At 37.0% G+C, this 17,897-nt stretch overlaps 2 protein-coding genes across 3 annotated transcripts; both read right to left on the bottom strand.

The window, feature by feature from the left end:
- Positions 1-1,220: 1,220 nt before the first annotated feature.
- LOC137024955 (oocyte zinc finger protein XlCOF6-like) lies at positions 1,221-7,524 on the bottom strand. The gene is made up of 4 exons (XM_067392929.1): positions 7,471-7,524; positions 6,588-6,735; positions 6,210-6,248; positions 1,221-2,931 (listed from the first exon to the last, which is right to left on the bottom strand). The coding sequence occupies exons 2-4, from the start codon at positions 6,670-6,672 to the stop codon at positions 1,421-1,423; spliced, it is 1,635 nt and encodes a 544-aa protein (XP_067249030.1). The 5' UTR covers positions 6,673-6,735; positions 7,471-7,524; the 3' UTR covers positions 1,221-1,420.
- Positions 7,525-13,308: 5,784 nt separating this feature from the next.
- Positions 13,309-17,725, bottom strand: LOC137024977 (gastrula zinc finger protein XlCGF8.2DB-like). Of its 2 annotated transcripts, XM_067392963.1 has the most exons (3): positions 17,580-17,690; positions 17,136-17,198; positions 13,309-14,551 (listed from the first exon to the last, which is right to left on the bottom strand). In XM_067392963.1, exons 2-3 carry the CDS (start codon positions 17,161-17,163, stop codon positions 13,701-13,703), a joined length of 879 nt encoding a protein of 292 aa, XP_067249064.1. In that variant the 5' UTR covers positions 17,164-17,198; positions 17,580-17,690; the 3' UTR covers positions 13,309-13,700. The 2 variants fall into 2 exon arrangements, with proteins under 2 accessions (XP_067249064.1, XP_067249063.1); XM_067392962.1 differs by lacking the exon at positions 17,136-17,198 and having other exon boundaries at positions 17,580-17,725.
- Positions 17,726-17,897: the final 172 nt, after the last annotated feature.

Below are 17,897 nucleotides of genomic sequence, written 5' to 3' on the forward strand. Positions count from 1 at the left end.
AACATATTTTATTCTTAGGAGTTAAGTGTTACACTATAGACATATGTACGTGTTTTTTTTGTTTTGTTTTTTTTACATTTGAAAATAACATTCTTGAATATCTTTCATGTGCATAGTATCTCTGGACTCTTTACATCAGGGGTGGGGAACATTGATCCTGGAGGACCATTGTCCTGCAGAGTTTAGCTCCAACCCTAATTAAACACACCTGAAGCTAATCAAAGTTTTCAGGATTACTAAAGTTACAGGCATGTGAGTGTTTTTTTCAGGGTTGGAGCTAAACTCTGCAGGACAATGGCCCTCCAGGATCAACATTCCCCACCCCTGCTTTTACATTATTCAAATTCCAGTGTCCTTTAGAAGCCTCCAAGTGTTTTTTTAAAGGACTCTTACATTTACCATAAAAAAGTATGAAGAAATCAGGCTACGTCCACACGAAGCCGGAGCTTACCCTAAACAGATCTTTTTTTTTCCTCGTCTCAAAAAATATCTGCGTCCACACGAAACCACTGAAACGACTCAAAACGATGTAGTATACATGCCAGACCATTATGTGGCGCTGTAATTCTGCCGCAGAAATGCACTTAAAGCAGCGAAGAAGACTTGGAGCATGCGCATAAACCTTGCGCGCTGACTACAAACTTTAGCAAAGCTTAGAAATAACACTTTATTTTGGTTCACTAGCTTCTGCAGCACGAACGCAAGCATGTAGAGTCTGCTATTGCTGTTGTTGGTGCTGTTTTGTGGTGTTAGCGCGTCTGACTAGGGTCGACACGTGGGGTGATGACATCATCGTTTCAGAAAATATACGGATTGCCCCGTCCACACGACAACGCCAAGCCGGCGTTTTCAAATTTTTCCACTCTGGGACCCGGTTTCAAAAAATTCCGGTTTCACCTTTCGAAAACGCCGGATCCGTGTGGACGAAACGCCTATCCGTAAAAAAATTTGTGTGGTTACACTGAAACTTGTCTCCGTGTGGACGGGGCCTCAGTTTGGGCCTGTCAAACTACAACTTAAAACAGGCCTTGTTAAAAAAATAAAAAAATGTTGCTGCCAAATTATAGTTTTAGACAGGATCATTGGTAACACGCAGCTGGAACCAGCTTACAAATTACATCATAAGAGCTCCAAAAGTAGCCATATTCAAGTCCATATTGACAACATGTTTACCTGTGCGTTGACTAAAATCAAATAACTGTGCAATGTTCATGGTTTCATTTTGTTCTTTTATTTATCATTTTCAGTTTTATTAGATGATATTATGTGCATGCATCTACACCTATCTAAATGAAATCAATACATATTCAGGCTCTAAAAGTTATTTATGTTTCCTAAATTTTGCAATTCAATTTACATATTCATTTACATGTAAAATGTGCATGTTAAATTTGAGCAGAAAATCAGATCTTGGCCACATTCAGCTGTGGTTTGAAAGTAGCCTAGATTTCACACAGATACGTATTTTCTGGTGCCATTTTAAACTTCTGAGCCATTTAAATCTCTTTCCACACAAAGAACACAAATAGGGTCTGACATCTGCATGACTTTTCAGGTGTATCTGTAAGTGTGATGGCAAAATAAATTTTTTGTTACATTTATCACAATTAAATCGGCTTTTTCCAGAGTGAATACTTGTGTGATTTTTGAAAATGCTACTTTTTCTAGACCTCTTGCCACACTGCAGTTTCTTTTCAGAATGAGTTTGCAAATGATGTGTCAGGTCTCTTTGATATTTGAAACTCTTTTTACACTGAAGACATGTGAAACGCCTCTCTTCAGTGTGAAGCCTCATGTGAGTGTCAAGATTTCCTTTAAATCTGAAACTCTTTCCACACTGAGGGCAGGTGAAAGGCTTCTCTCCAGTGTGAATTCTCATGTGTGTCTTGAGGTTTCCTTTAAGTGTGAAACTCTTTCCACATTGATGGCACATAAAAGGCTTCTCTCCGATGTGAGTTAATACATGCTTCTTAAGGTGATTTCTATCTGTGAAACTACTTCCACACTGATTACATTTAAAAGAGTTCTCTCTTGAGTGAATCTTTATGTGCTTATTAAGGGTCACTTTATGTCTAAAACTCTTTCCACACTGATCACATGTGAAAGGCTTCTCTCCAGTGTGAATTCTCATGTGATACTTGAGATTTCCTTTTTGTGAGAAGCTCTTCCCACACAGTTTGCAAGGGTAAGGACTCTCTCCAGTGTGACTTATCAAGTGGACATCAAGGGATTCTTTATATGTAAAACTCATTTCACACTGGGTGCATTTGAAAGGCTTCTCTCCAGTGTGAATTCTCATGTGAGACTTGATGCTTACTTTATGTCTGAAACTCTTTCCACAGTGATGGCAAGTGAAAGGCTTCTCTCCAGTGTGAATTCTCATGTGATACTTAAGATTTCCTTTTTGTGAGAAGCTCTTCCCACACAGTTTGCAGGTGTAAGGGCTCTCTCCAGTGTGACTTTTCATGTGGGCATTAAGAGTTGGTCTATATGTGAAATTCTTTCCACATTGAGGGCACGTGAAAGGCTTCTCTCCAGTGTGAAGTCTCATATGATTCTTGAGACTTACTTTATGACAGAAACCCTTTTCACATTGAGAGCATGTGAAAGGCTTCTCTACAGTGTGCATTCTCATATGAATCTTAAGGTATTTATTGAATCGGAAACTCTTCTCACACTGCTTGCATTTGAAAGGCTTCTCTCCAGAGTGAATTATTATATGCCTGTTAAAGAGACTCATGTCAGTGAAAATCATTCCACACTGATGACAAATAAAACTGTTCTCTCTTGAGTGAGCTCCCAAGTGGGAATTAAGGGTTTCTGACTTTTGAGCTCTTTTTTGAGAGGAAGTCTTTTCTCCAGGTATGAAGTCATGTTCTTTCTCTTCCATTTCATTCAGTACTTCACTCTCCTCTTTCAACACCATCAGGTCTATAGCAGAAAAAGAGAAATACAAGTTAACCCTGTTTAAAGGCACAACGCAATAGATGGATAGACAGAAATAGTATAAGTACAGATACATCACTTAAAATGTCAAAGTACACAATTTTAAACTACTTAAAAAGCACAATTTCTTACAAGAACTAAATTACTGTAACATCAGTATTTAACGTTTAAGCGTCCTTGAGCTCTGGAAAGGCGCCATATAAATAAAACCTATTATTATTATTTGTGATGAGATTTGCGAAAACCCATCACATGGTGAAATTTTACATATTACAGGTTTCAATATCATATGAAAGCTAGATTCAACTTATGGTTATCTGAAGTCGGCTGATCGCTCTGATTTTCAGGAACAGAATTCTGAGAAAAACAGGTTTAAATAACTGTCACCCCCTTTTTTCGCATAGACATGAAAGTGCACTATCCAAAGGCTTTGGAATATAGACATAAGGTTAGTCCTATTTTAAAGAAGACACTTGTCAGATTATTTTAAAACTGAAATAAATTAGGAAAGTAAAATAATAAGTTATATGTTTAAGTTTATGAAAATGTAAAAATATTATAGTTTATATTTTATAATAATATATTACAAAGCATGTTTTACTATTAAACTGCAAGAAAATCAATGCCAAAAATGTCAACATTCCAAATTTTAGGTTGATATATTTAAAAAATTAGCTTTCAGTAAGATTTTGTCATAGGCGCAGTACCAAACTTTTTCACTAGATGACATCCAAGCTCCATTACTGACCATTTAATGGAGCCTCCATTTATGGTTTGAGTAATCTGAACCATATTTTTCTGTACATTTTATGAAGTAGACATCCTATTCAGAAGTAGTATGGTAGTATTTGATTTGAATTCAAGCTCTAAAGCCAGGGACACACCTAACGATTAGCTGAAACATTCTAAGACTGAACTGAACACATACCGATTGTTTCCTTCGACTGGAGCCGATTTTAATCGTTGACAGTCGGAGAAGAACACAAACGTTTACGATTGAGACCGCTGCGAAGCAGCACACTGTGCGCGGGATCTTGAAAATAGATGTAAACAAACAGCTGGCGCTCTTCATCTGCAGCTATATTTGTGCGGAAAAGAGGAAAAACGCACAGGATATGGGTGAGGTCCTGGCTGGAGAAGCAACATGGACTTTGTTCTCTAAAGAGAGAATTTGAGGTGAGTAAACTTTGTTAAATTAATCTATTTTTAGAGCTTGCACTCCGGTGGTGTCGGGCGTTGTTAAGCAACGATAAGCTGCGATCCTCAATGAAGCTTGTTCGACTTGAAACAGCACTGTACAGACCATTAAATTACCACAGAAGTAAGTTATACTACTACAATGCGACCTCAAAGGGCACTTTCACGATCAAAGGGTAGGGCTCTTTATATTCTCTCTGTATATATTGTATCATTAACTGTTAATTCTGTATCCGTATCTTTCCAGATAAATAATATATATACAAAACATGCATTTAAAAAAAAAAAAAAAGCATTATCTTTATCAACTGTTGCCCCCCTATTGGCTGGTGCCCCAGGACACTCGCCCAATCCTGTCTATGGATAATCCGGTCCAGTATGTCCAGTAACGTTACATGTTCAAAGCTTCCGCAATAGCAGCCCAGCTTCTTTCCTTATCGCTTCTATTATGGTATTCCTTCGAAGATATGTTGTATAGACATTAGTACTCTTGCCAGAGTTCAAGCAGTTTTTCTTCCATATCGGTTGTCCAATGTGTATTTATGTTGCAAACTTTTTTGACGCCATTTCGCCGCTTGTTTACAATCACCTGACAGTCTCCAAGGAAACAGAGACGTCATCGGTCGCAAATATGCTGCCTTCACGTGCTCTCAGTGCTATTGTAAAGATGACTTTCCTTGAAAAAAATTGCACGCCCCCAGTTCGAAACCTGGATGCGATTTGCTCGTAATCACTACTTCAGAAGTGGGAATTATCAAATTTGAGAAGAATCTTTGTGAGGAGGACTGGCAATGACTGTTTCTAAAATTCTAATCTAATCTAAGACTAAAATCGTTAGACACAGCACACTGCACGATTTTAAGCACCAACTGTAAACACCGACTGAACGCAACTGGCTCTGACTGGGCGTGATTGGACATGATCAGTCGTAAGTATCAAATTACATTCATAATCGGCCTTACAATCGTTAAATGTGTGCCCGGCTTAATAAAAACATAAGTAGAATGTGTATGTTCATAGCTCCATTGTTCTCGTGCTCAACCTTCTCAAAAATCTTTGCCGTTTTTTTTTTTTTGTGCACCTCCACCAGGGCCCAGTTTTTCAAAAGTAATCCACTAGGATTTTGGATAACGGATTGGATCAAATCTTGAAAATGTGTTTTTCAAAAGAATAAAAGGATTGCATAATCGGATTAGATCACGTAATCCAATCAAACCTTTAGTTTGGGTTTTTCAGAACTTTTTTGTAGGATTTGGATCACTTTGATCCAAAAAAACAGGATTATCCTGATCCCAACAGGGGGTAGGATTTCAAGGTGGATTCCAGGAGGAAAATGTAGTAAAACTTTAAAACTAGTCAAAAAATACAACATTTTTATCATGTAATATACATACACATTTTTATCTTGCTCTTGATTAGTTTAACTGTTAAAGTAATAAATTAAATGCAGACATTAGTCTACATATTTTATCCTTTCGGTAACCTACTCTAAAGTAAAAATAAATTTTGGTGCCATAAAACAATCCCTAAACAGCTGTAAATATCCAACAAAAATATATTTAATTCAAAGCCCATATTCTATCTATCAACATGTCCCTTTAGGGCCTCCGTAGAGCACTGGAAATCCAGATTTGGTGATCTTGAAAAGTTCCTATCCGGATCAGATTGATCCAATCCAATGTTGCTTTAAAAAACTGGCTCCAAAAGTAAGCTGGATTACGTGATCACGGATCGCAAAAAAAAGGATTACTAAATCCGGATCAATTTTATCCGGATTAAACCTTTTGAAAAACCGGGCCCAGGTGACATTCAACCTATTTTTTGACTTTACTGAAAACATTCTATCGTGACATCCGATGGGTTTTCTCAGATCTCATCACATATAACTTTATATTATATAACTTTAGCTCACTCAGGAGAGAACTGTTTTATTTGTCATCAGTGTGGAATGATTTTCACTGACATGACACTCTTTAACAGGCATATAATAAGTTAGAATAATACCCAAAAGGGAAAACAAAAAGGGTTAGGCATAAAAATTATTCCAGAAAAGGTGAATATTTTACCATTTGAGTCCTCCTGAGGTAATCTGAAATCCTTGCAATCTGTATGAGAAAAGGCGAAAATGAGTATCAGAGTAATAATATAATATAATTGATACTGAGAAATTTCACTTTTTTTTTTTACCCCTTTAATTTCTTTGAGAACGTTTTTCTCATGTATTCCAGCAACTGTTATAATATCAGCATTGAAGGCAGCATTTGTATGTCTAGTCATGTAATCTCAACATGTCTGTCCTCACAGAGGAACAGCTCCTTGTCAAATATAACCACTTAAATTATGACACTCGTAAGACATTCTTCAAAAATGTAATTCCTTTCTGTAGAGCTAGATATTTTAATAAGGATCAAATGACTGAGTTCAGCTTTGAGAATGAAACCAACCTGTTTGTTCCTCAGTATCTTCTTGTTTCACTCTGAATGTTTCTTCAATCTTCATTTCTTCACTCTCCTCTTTAATAAACGCCATCTTTATAATAGTGTGTCACATGGATCTCAGTTGTTTCACCAGGAGTTTTTCTGTTTGGACACTCTGTCATGATTAAGATGAGAATAATTAACAAAGAAAAAATGAATATAAAATACATCTCTGGGTGCGTCTCAATCAGCTCCCTGCTTCAGTAGCCAGCGCACTAGTAAGGGAGTCATTCAGAGTGATGTGACTCGAGCGAGTCGAGCAGTGAATCATTTTACGTAATTCAACAGACTCAAAATCTCGAAAGCTTCGTTCCTCTCACCACTAATTGCAACTTCTTACGATAAACTGATTCACGATATAGGGAGCAGCATTAAACGCACTTCTGTTACTCATGTGTGGATGCATTTTACTGTCAAAAATAAAGATTATTCAGCTGTTTTGAGACGGGTCTCTTCAGTAAGACGACGAGCAAACTGCCGCAAATGAAACAAAGTTTGGCGGCACAGTCTTTGTCTTGAAATCAGCTGATGATAATAAATAAAATACAGCTCTCTTTGCTATAGTCGACGTGAACTCCGCTACATTTGCATATAAGGTATTGAAGATCGGATGTATATTCATTTTGCAAAGACACATTTATTTATATGGCCAAGAGTAAATGGAAGATATTTAACAAATCGGATAACTATTCGATCAATAAGCATTAAGTTACCAGGTGTAAAGTTAACCCATTAGTTAAACAATGATGCTACTTTTAATAATAAGTAATTTACTTTGCATCGTTTGTAATAATTATAAAATTGATTGAAGATTTCGATTTAAACAACTTAAATGTTTAAAAGCACAAACCTTTCTTAAGCCGAATCACAACAGATGCAGTATCGCGGCGTAGCCTTATGACGTCACACCGCCAAACTAAATTAAAAGTCCTGCCCGAAGGAAAAAATGACAAGTGCATAGAAAGAACAAATATTCTGTTATTAAAATGCAGAGATGTAAAGTACTTGAGTAATTTTACTTGATTACTGTACTTAAGAATTATTTTTGGGGATTTTTACTTGAGTACAATTAAAATTCAATACTTTTACTTGATTACATTTTTTTTTTAAAAAAAGTACTTTTTACTCCTTACAATTTTATTTACAGTCAAAAAGTACTTATTTTTTGGAGATAACTTAGTTCTATTTTCCTTTGCTATTACCAAACCAATTGAATTGCGCTGATGTTATTTATTCTGCCAATGAGATTCGTTTACACATTCCATGAAATTGGTCAGAAATTTTCATTGGTCCTTTGGAAGTAATGTCATGTCGCATCAGTTACCACAATGCACAGCACCTTGATCTGGAAATTAGAGAAATTATAACAGTCGATCAGTGGAAGAAAATGGAGGAAGAACGTGATTCAGAATCAGCTGCGAACACAGTCCAAATTCGGCCATAGCATCAAGAGCACCCGTGGCCGTACCTTAGCGAATTCTTTTCTTTTAGTGGTATTAGTAAGGATTCATACAAGATGAAATGTGTCCTTTGCCCTTCCGCTTAACAAGGAAATATCGGCCTTCAAAAGTTCGCCATCCAACCTAAGGAAGCATATTGAGTTGAATTGCAACCACAGTGGATTGTTGGACTGCACGTAGAAAGTCATTCATTGGTTTAACAGCTCACTGGATCAATCCCTTGATGGCTTAACGAGTCAGACGTGTTTGGTGACCGCTCTCCGAGATTGATGGAAAATACCCACCTAAACTCGATGATATATTATCCATTAATAGAGTAAGTTAAGCATTTGAATGGGGTTCGAAATATAAAAGGCCCAAAAGACGCAAAATGCCTAAAGGAGACAAAGCAATAACCGCGACAAAAGCTAGCAACGCAACCGAGCAAACAAGCACGAGCCCGGGTGGAACTAGCAAAACCTCGAGCGCTATATTGGAAGCAATAGAAACGCTTAAATCCGAATTGAAGGAGGACAATGACAAACTAAGGAAGGACATCAATACCCTGCGACAGGAGATGGGTAATAAACTTGACGGCCTGACGGAGGAAATGAGAGGCCTGACTGAAAGAATGGAAGAAGTGGAGAATCGCATTGGGCATGTTGAGGACATGACACTGGAATTGACTGAAGCGCTGACTGAAAGCATTAAGCAACAGAGGAGTATTCAAAACAAATTGACTGATCTCGAATCCAGATCGCGAAGGAACAATATTCGCCTTTTCGGGGTAGGAGAAGGAGAGGAAGGGAAGTCGGTGACGCAGTTCGTGACAGATTTCCTCAAGCGTGATTTACCTCTGCCAGCCGACTTGGATCTTAAAATTCAGCGAGCCCACAGAGTCTTCGCAGCCAAGCCCCGACCCAATAATAACACAAGACAAATTATAGTAAATTTTCAAGAATATACTACTAAAGAGCTAATCCTCAAAGAAGCTTGGAAAAAAGGACTCATTCAGTCAAATGGAAAAAAAAACATTTATTTTGACCACGACTATGCAACTGAGATTGTCCAAAAATGCATGGCATATCAAGAGATTAAGAAAGTGCTGAAGGAAAAGGGTATATGTTTCCAAACACCCTACACAAGCATGCGAATCCACTAGGAGAGCGGCGTTGGAACATACAGCAGCGCGCACGAAGCTGGGATGGAGTTGCGGAAGCGGGGCTTGGAAGTGGAGGTGCCGACAGCGGTTACTGAAGAAGTCGCTATGGAGACTCGACTTCAGAAATCCTTGGGATGGCAGCAGGAGGCACGCCCCCGCGAGAGCACAGAGTCCCTACTGCGCAGAGGGCAAAAGAGAAATTGATGGAGTTTCAGAGAAACTGGAAAAAATGACTGATGTGTAGTGTTTACATCATTGACACAGGGAGGCCTCTGTAATTCATAGGACTGAAGGAGAGGCACCAGAGAAGGAGTTAGGACGTCGGACATTTAGGATGGAAGTAGTTTCCAAACCTTACATAGGGCCCTCCCCTTACGGGAGACACTACCCTAGGCCTACCGACGGGGCCCAGTTGGGAGAGACATTTTCCCTTTGAGTTGGATCCACAGGTATCCCCTGTATTATTGTTCTTGTTTATTTTATTTCTTAATGTTTTTTGTTCTCGTTTTTAGTTCTTGTTCACTTGTGGGGTCTACAGCAATAATATACTCAGGGTATGAGTGGGTCATGTAAACTGAAAATTGAGACAATTAATGTAAACGGTCTGGGTAACCCGATAAAGAGGAGTAGGGTGATAGCGAAATTAAAAAGGGATAAAATGCAAGTGATATTCATACAAGAAACTCATTTGTCAAATGAAGAGCATGAGAAATTTAAAAAGTCTGGTTACATAAATTCCTTTTACAGCTCACACAAGAATAGCAGAAGGAGAGGATTTATTACCCTTATTTCAAACACTGTTAATTTTGAATTGACTGAGGAATGTTCAGATAAATATGGCAGATATGTGATCGTTAAAGGGAGGATTGATAATACTATTGTTACATTAGTTAATGTGTATGCACCCCCTGAGGAAGATAAAACATTCTTTAACTCATTGTTTGACAAAATAGCAATAATGAGTGAGGGGATTCTGATATGTGGAGGCGATTGGAACACAATTTTGAATTATACTAAATTATACTTTGCAAAAGAAGCACAAGTGGATTTAGCTGGTTTTGACGCAAAATAAACTTGTTAAAAACCAATCTAGAGTGACATTTTTGAAAAAAAATTATTTTATTCACTAGCTAATAACCTTATCATTAACCTGAACTTGATCGTAAAAGCCTGGTAAAAAAAATTCTCATTTAAAAGAAAAGATGTCTGATTGATTAAGAGGGTTTTGCATCTGAACTCTTCAAATTATTCACATCTATAATCGCTAGAAGATTAGAAACCTTCCTCCCAGACCTGATAGATGACAGGGATGCTGTCTGAGCCCCTCCCTATTTGCCTTGTTTATAGAGCCTTTGGCTCAATGTATAAGACAAAGTAATGAACTTAAAGGAATCACAGTCGCTAAGGTTGATCATAAGTTAGGTCTCTTTGCAGATGATATTATTATATACCTACATAATCCGGAATATACATTTCCTAAACTTTTAACTTTACTAAAAGACTTTGGAGGGAAATCTGGGTATAAGTTAAACATATCAAAAACCCAAGTTCTTTGTATAAAATATAGACCAGCTGGCTCAATCAGACGAGCTTACAAATTAAAACGGGATTCAGGAAAAATAAAATATTTAGGTGTCTACCTTACTAGAGAACTAAATACATTATATGAGGCTAATTATTATAAGATTAATGAAACTATACAAAAAGATTTGACAAAATGGGCAACACTAGTCATGGATTTAAACTCAAGGATAGAGGTGCCAAAAATGAATGTGTTTCCTAGATTGCTTTATTTATTCATGCCCTTTGGGGGCAAGACCAAGGGTTAAGCCCAAAACTTTACAACTAGAAAAAAAAAAAAAAGAGGAAGACTTGCTCTTCCAAATTTTAAAGAATATTTCCTAGCTGCCCAGCTGAGATATATAATTTTTTGGTGCTAATCAGAATATTACTCCAAATGGAAACACATTGAGCTTAACTACGGATCATGCCAGCCACAAGCAAGGTTGGTTGAGAAAACATCTAACCAATCTATAGAACCAAATCCTATATTAGATACAACAATTAAGATCTGATGGGATGTAATGAATAAATACAAAATGGAGGAGGATTGTAAATTGTTGATCTGGCCATTGTACTCTCCAAAATACAGATGTGGTCAGATGGATAGCACATTTACAAGATGGATTGACAAGGGAATCACTGCAGTGTGTACATTAACAGATGGAACAAAGTTTAAATCTTTTGAAAACTTGAAAAGGGAATTTGACTTGGAAAACTCTGATTTATTTAGGTATTTCCAACTAAGACATCTTTATAATACAGACATTGAAAATCACCTTTCTCAAGAGGGCAGTGAATTAATTGATATAGTCACAGGGGCATATAGACATTTACCTTCGAAAATTGTATCCAGGCTGTATAAATGTTTACAAAATTGCAATAGGTTTGACTTACTATACATAAAACAGAAATGGGAAGCACATCTGCAGCTTAAACTGTCAGAGAATGATTGGCATTCAATCTGTCTTTTACAACAAACTTCTACTAGCTCCAGACAATGGAGAGAAATTGGCTGGAAGAACTTGGTGAGATACTTTATTACACCCCTCATTAAAAGCAAACAGTTAAAAAAAAAAAACAACAGTGTTGGAAACTCTCCAGGGATGTCAATGTCAATCATTCACATATATTTTGGTCATGTATAAAAATTAGCCCCTACTGGGAATCTTTTGTAACAGAAAAATGAAACAAATGGAAGATCTGTATTTGTAGCACCCTAACAGTTGTTATGTTGTTCTTTGTGAAAATTAAAAAATGCAAAAAAAGTGCAAAAAAAAAAAGAGTGCATGAGTACATAAAGCAAAGTTTATACATCATACACCTGTCAAAAGATTAGAAACATTCAATTTTTTAATGTTTTTGAAAGAAGACTCCTCTCCTCACAAGGCTGAATTTATTTAAACTGTAATATTGTGAAGTATTAATATAATTTTAATTAACTGTTTTCTGTTTTAGTATCTTTAAACATGTAATTTACTCAGAACAAAACAAAACAAAAAAATTGCAAAAACAATACAAAAATAACAACTATATTTAACAATTTGACCTGCCATATGTAGTTGACTTTGTGAATGCAGTGGAGGCTTCTGTTTACGTCCGAATGCCGGCCCCTATGTCACTCAAATGAAGTCGTTATTTTTGTTTTGTTTTTGTGCACAAAAGTATTCTTGTCGCTTGATAACATTAAGGTTGAACCACTGTAGTCACATGGACTATTTTAACAAAGTCTTTACTACCTTTCTGGACCTCAAAAGGTGCAATGACGTTGCTGACTATGTGTGGTTCAGAAACCCTCAGATTTCATCAAAAATATCTTAATTTGTGTTGATGAATCAAGGTCTTACAGGTTTGGGACTACATGAGGGTGAGTACTTTATGACAGAAATTTCATTTTTGGGTGAACTAACCCTTTTTAAGGTACAAGGATTTACATTTGCTCATATACTAATTTGTTTACACTAAAATACCTGCTAATCTTTATTTTACTGGTTTCTGATTGGGTCATTTACAAAGTTTACTCTTCATGGGTGGACGGGGCAGCTTGCGAGGAGTGAGGGAAATTGCTTGTGGTGTAAGTGAAATTGAGAGTTCACATTGGAAGATATGAATACAAGCCCATAAGCCCATACAGACTTATGGCCCATAGAAACTGATGGGTGTGAATGACAAAGAAACAGCATTGCTCATAGTAGGGTAAGGTAGATCGATCTCCTGTGGGAGGTGCTAACAGTTTTCTATTGTTTGTAGCCCTTTTGTCTTCATGTTTGGGTTAAGATATTTTGAAGGCCAACATTGCTGCTGAAGAACTGTGCTACACTACTACCTTCAATAAATTCTTCTCCCCACAAGAACTCTGGTCAAGCTTACTTATTTTATGTATTAGAGAAATCTAATACATTGGCGAGCCATCCATCGACTGCTCAGCCAAATACAGAAAAATCTAACAACACGTACTGAGTACTTTATTTCACATTACCTTCAGTAAATTGTTTATCATTTCTCCAGTTCACATTTCTTTGTGTTATTTGAATTTAGTCACATGCTTAGTAGGGTAATTTGAAAAAGTTAAAAGTACTACTAAGTGGAGGCATGGCCAATAACAGTGTTTGTTTACAAAATTAAGGGTTTACAAAGCTTTGCTTAAAACGAATAGTGATAGAAGAGTCATAATACCCGAGTTATTATTTTTATTAGTATTTATGTTTGAACCAGACCCAGGGCCCATCCCGTGTTAGTACTGTCATTTATTTAACTACCATAACCAACTACTATATACAACAAAATATTCAAGCCATTTATCCATATCCTACCCCTGAACCCAAAATCATTAAATCGAGGGATTTTTTTCAGGGTTTTCTACTTTTAATATTAAATCAAAAAAAAAAGAAAAAATGCAGCATACACAAACTACATTTTCTAAACCTCTTGTCGCACTGGGGAACACTGCAATGTATTTACAGGATGAGTTTGCAAATGACGATTCAGGTCTCTTTGATATGTGAAACTCATCTTACACTGAAGACATGTAAAAGGCTTCTCTCCAGTGTGAACTCTCATGTGCCTCTCAAGGCTTACTTTAACTGTGAAACTCTTTCCACACCGAAGGCAGGTGAAAGGCTTTTCTCCAGTGTGAATTCTCGTGTGAGCCTTAAGGCTTGTTTTGTTTGAGCAAGTCTTTCCACAGTGATGGCACATGAATGGCTTCTCTCCAGTGTGAGTTATTACATGATTCTTAAGGTGATCGCTGTCTGCGAAACTCATTTCACACTGATGACATGTAAAACTGTTCTCTCTTGAATGAATCCTCATGTGGTTATTAAGGGTTACTTTATGTCTGAAACTCTTTCCACACTGATCACATTTGAATGGCTTCTCTCCAGTGTGAAGGTTCATGTGACATCTCAGGTTTAGTTCTGCTGTGAAGCCCTTTCCACACAGAAGGCACATGTAAGGCTTCTCTCCAGTGTGAATTCTCATGTGCCTGTTAAAGCTTCCTTTTTGAGAGAAACTGTTTCCACACTGAGGGCAGGTAAAAGGCTTCTCACCGGTGTGAACACTCATGTGGATTTTAAGGTTTGCTTTTTTAGTAAAACTCTGTCCACACTGCTGGCAGTTGAAATATCTTATAGTTTCTGTTTTTCGTGAGGATGAATTTTCAGTCTCTGAGCAACTAAATTTTTCTCCAGTTGTGAAATCATGATATTTCTCATACTGGTCTTCCTCCATTTCATCTAGTGCTTCAGTCTCCTCTTTCAGGAGCATCAAGTCTAAGGTGAAAAGAGACAAATAAAAGTTAGTTGTATTTAAAACATCAACACGCACCATTCAAAAAGAACTCTAAAGTAATAATGTAAAAACATTTCTCACACATTTCTATTTACTTAATCACTTAAATAGCCTACTGAGAATAATACTAAACCATAATAAGCATTTAATATACAGTGGTGTGAAAAAGTATTTGCCCCATTTCTGATTTATTTTTTTGCATGTTTGTCACACTTTAATGTTTCAGATCATCAAACAAATTTTAATATTAATCAAAGATAACAGAAGTAAACACAACACGCAGTTTTTAAATTAAGGTTTTTATTATGAAGGGAAAACAAAATTCAAACCCACATGGCCCTGTGTGAAAAAGTGCTTGCCTCCTGCTGTTAAAACAAAACTTAACTGTGGTTTATCACACCTGAGTTCAGTTTCTCTAACTCAGGCCACACCCAGGCCTGATTACTGCCACACCTGTTCACAATCTAGAAATCACTTAAATAGGACCTGCCTGACAAAGTGAAGTAGACTAAAAGATCCTCAAAAGCTACAAATCATGTTGAGATGTAAAGAAATTCAGAAACAAATGAGAAAGAAAGTAATTCAGTCTGGAAAGGGTTATAAAGCCATTTCTAAAGCTTTGGGACTCCAGTGAACCAGAGTGTGAAATGTCAAAAACAGTGATGAACAGTGGAACAGTGGTGAACCTTCCCAGGAGTGGCCAGCTGACCAAAATTACCCCAAGAGCACAGCGACGACTCATCCAAGAGGTCACAAAAGACCCTACAACAACATCCAAAGAACTGCAGGCCTCACTTGCCTCAGTTAAGGTTAGTGTTCATGACTCCACTTTCTCATGACTCAAGAAAGAGACTGGGCAAAAATGGCCTGCATGGCAGAGTTCCAAGACGAAAACCGTTGCTGAGCAAAAAGAACAAAGGTTCGTCTCAGTCTTGCCAGAAAACATCTTGATGATCCCCAAGACTTTTGAGAAAATACTCTGTGGCCTGACGAGACAAAAGTTGAAGGTGTACACCATTACGTCTGGCGTAAAAGTAACAGCATTTCAGAAAAAGAACATCATACCGACAGTTAAATATGGTGGTGGTAGTGTGATGGTCTGGGGCTGTTTTGCTGCTTCAGGACCTGGAAGAATTGCTGTGATAAATGGAACCATGAATTCTGCTGTCTACCAAAAAATCCTGAAGGACAATGTCCGGCCATCTGTTCGTGACCTCAAGCTGAAGTGAACTTGGGTTCTGCAGCAGGACAATGATCCAAAACACACCAGCAAGTCCACCTCTGAATGGCTGAAGAAAAACAAAATGAAGACTTTGGAGTGGCCTAGTCAAAGTCCTGACTTCAATCCTATTGAGATGCTGTGGCATGACCTTAAAAAGGTGATTCATGCTCAAAAACCCTCCAATGTGGCTGAATTACAACAATTCTGCAAAGATGAGTGGGCCAAAATTCCTCCACGGCGCTATTACAGACTCATTGCAAGTTATCGCAAACGCTTGATTGCAGTTGTTGCTGCTAAGGGTGGCCCAACCAGTTATTAGGTTTAGGGGGCAAGCACTTTTTCACACAGGGCCATGTGGGTTTAGATTTTGTTTTCCCTTCATAACAAAAACCTTAATTTAAACACTGCATGTTGTGTTGTGTTATCTTTGATTAATATAAAAATTTGATTGATGTTGTGAAACATTAAAGTGTGACAAACATGCAAAAAAATCAGGAAGGGGGCAAGTACTTTTTCACACTACTGTAGGCATCTGAATGTGTCAGGAAAAAATAGCAACAACACATTTTAATTATTTATTAAAAACTAGTGTTTTCTGTATCGGTGTCGGCTGCAAAGATGAAATTGATGCTGACTCCATCTCCGCAGTGGACACGCTTTAGAGAGAAATACACCTTTCATACAGATTGCATAAGCAGAGACTATTTCTTTTCGATTTGAATTGGTTTGTTTAAAAGCAGACATATTAAGCTATAGATATATTTCTCATGTCTGATGTCTTTACACTAAGATTCAGTTCATTTTTGTGAGGCACTGCTGTTCAGGGAGGCTGAAACGGCAGAAAGCGCATCCTGTTTGTTTTCTTTATTTTACAAAACCTCAATGTTTTCTTGTTTTTATGAGTTTACATATAGTTTACAATAATAGTAGACCATTTACTGCCATAAATTATGTATTACACTTATCTGTATGACTAAAAATTAGTATTTTAAGTTGTTTCTGCTGTTGTCAAGAAAAAAAAAGCAAGAAATTGCACTGGCGCCTCCATGTTGTGCAGTAAAGCAACATATACTTTAGCTTCCCTATCCAACTGCTACCACTTTGTTTGTAAAAATGAAGAGACTTCTTATCAAACACAAAAATGGTGTGACACAGGACTCAGTATTAGGTCCTCTGCGTTTCTCCTTGTAATTCTTCCCCTGGGAGTCTATTCCCGTTTCCTCAAAAGAGTAAAATTGCAAGCAGCAGAAAGCCGCCTTCATGTGACACATACAGTAAACCCACGTGTTGTTCACTGTGCAGCACAAAATAACACACACACAAAAAAAAAACATTTTACTGACCTAGGTTCTGTTTTCTGTTATGCACCATGCAAGATTGTGATCATAATCAATTGAGTGTGAAACCTGATCAATGGATTAAGAAGTTAACAACATTAGGTGCGACAGTCAGAGATCTTGAAGAGAGACTTCGAGCCTGAACAAGTTTTTTTTTTTTTTTTCCCTGTGACAGTCACTACTGATCTCTTCATTATATTTGAAACCTTTTTGAAATGTCACTTTTCTGCAAAGCTGCTATTTGTACAATGAGTATTGACTTTGTATCAAATAACTATTTGTATTTGATGTGCTAAAAGTTAATTCTGTTATTATGATTATTTTATAGACATGACATACTGGACCACAAAATTGGACCACTCGTATGACAGTCTTCAAAATGCAAGATTCAAGATGGACATTTTAATAAGGATCAAAAGACTGAGTTTAGCTTTTGAGAATGAAACCAACCTGTTTGTTCATCAGTATCTTCTTGTTTCACTCTAAATGTTTCTTCAATCTTCATGTCTTCACTCTCCTCTTTAATAAACGACATCTTTGTAATCGTGTGTCTTATTGATTTCAGTCGCTTCACCAGGATTTTTCCCTGTGTGTTTGGAAACTGTCATGTTTAAGAGAATAATGAGAATAAAATGAGAATATTTAAAAGAAAATAAATCCAAACTAAATCTCAATCAGAATATCTTGAATTTGAATAAAGTGAATAAAATATGTATTATTATTATTATTAACCAAAAAAACACTCAAAACTAGTGCTTCAAATTAATA

This window comes from Chanodichthys erythropterus, chromosome 8 (assembly GCF_024489055.1).
Source record: "Chanodichthys erythropterus isolate Z2021 chromosome 8, ASM2448905v1, whole genome shotgun sequence".
NCBI classification, from domain to species: Eukaryota; Metazoa; Chordata; class Actinopteri; order Cypriniformes; family Xenocyprididae; genus Chanodichthys; species Chanodichthys erythropterus.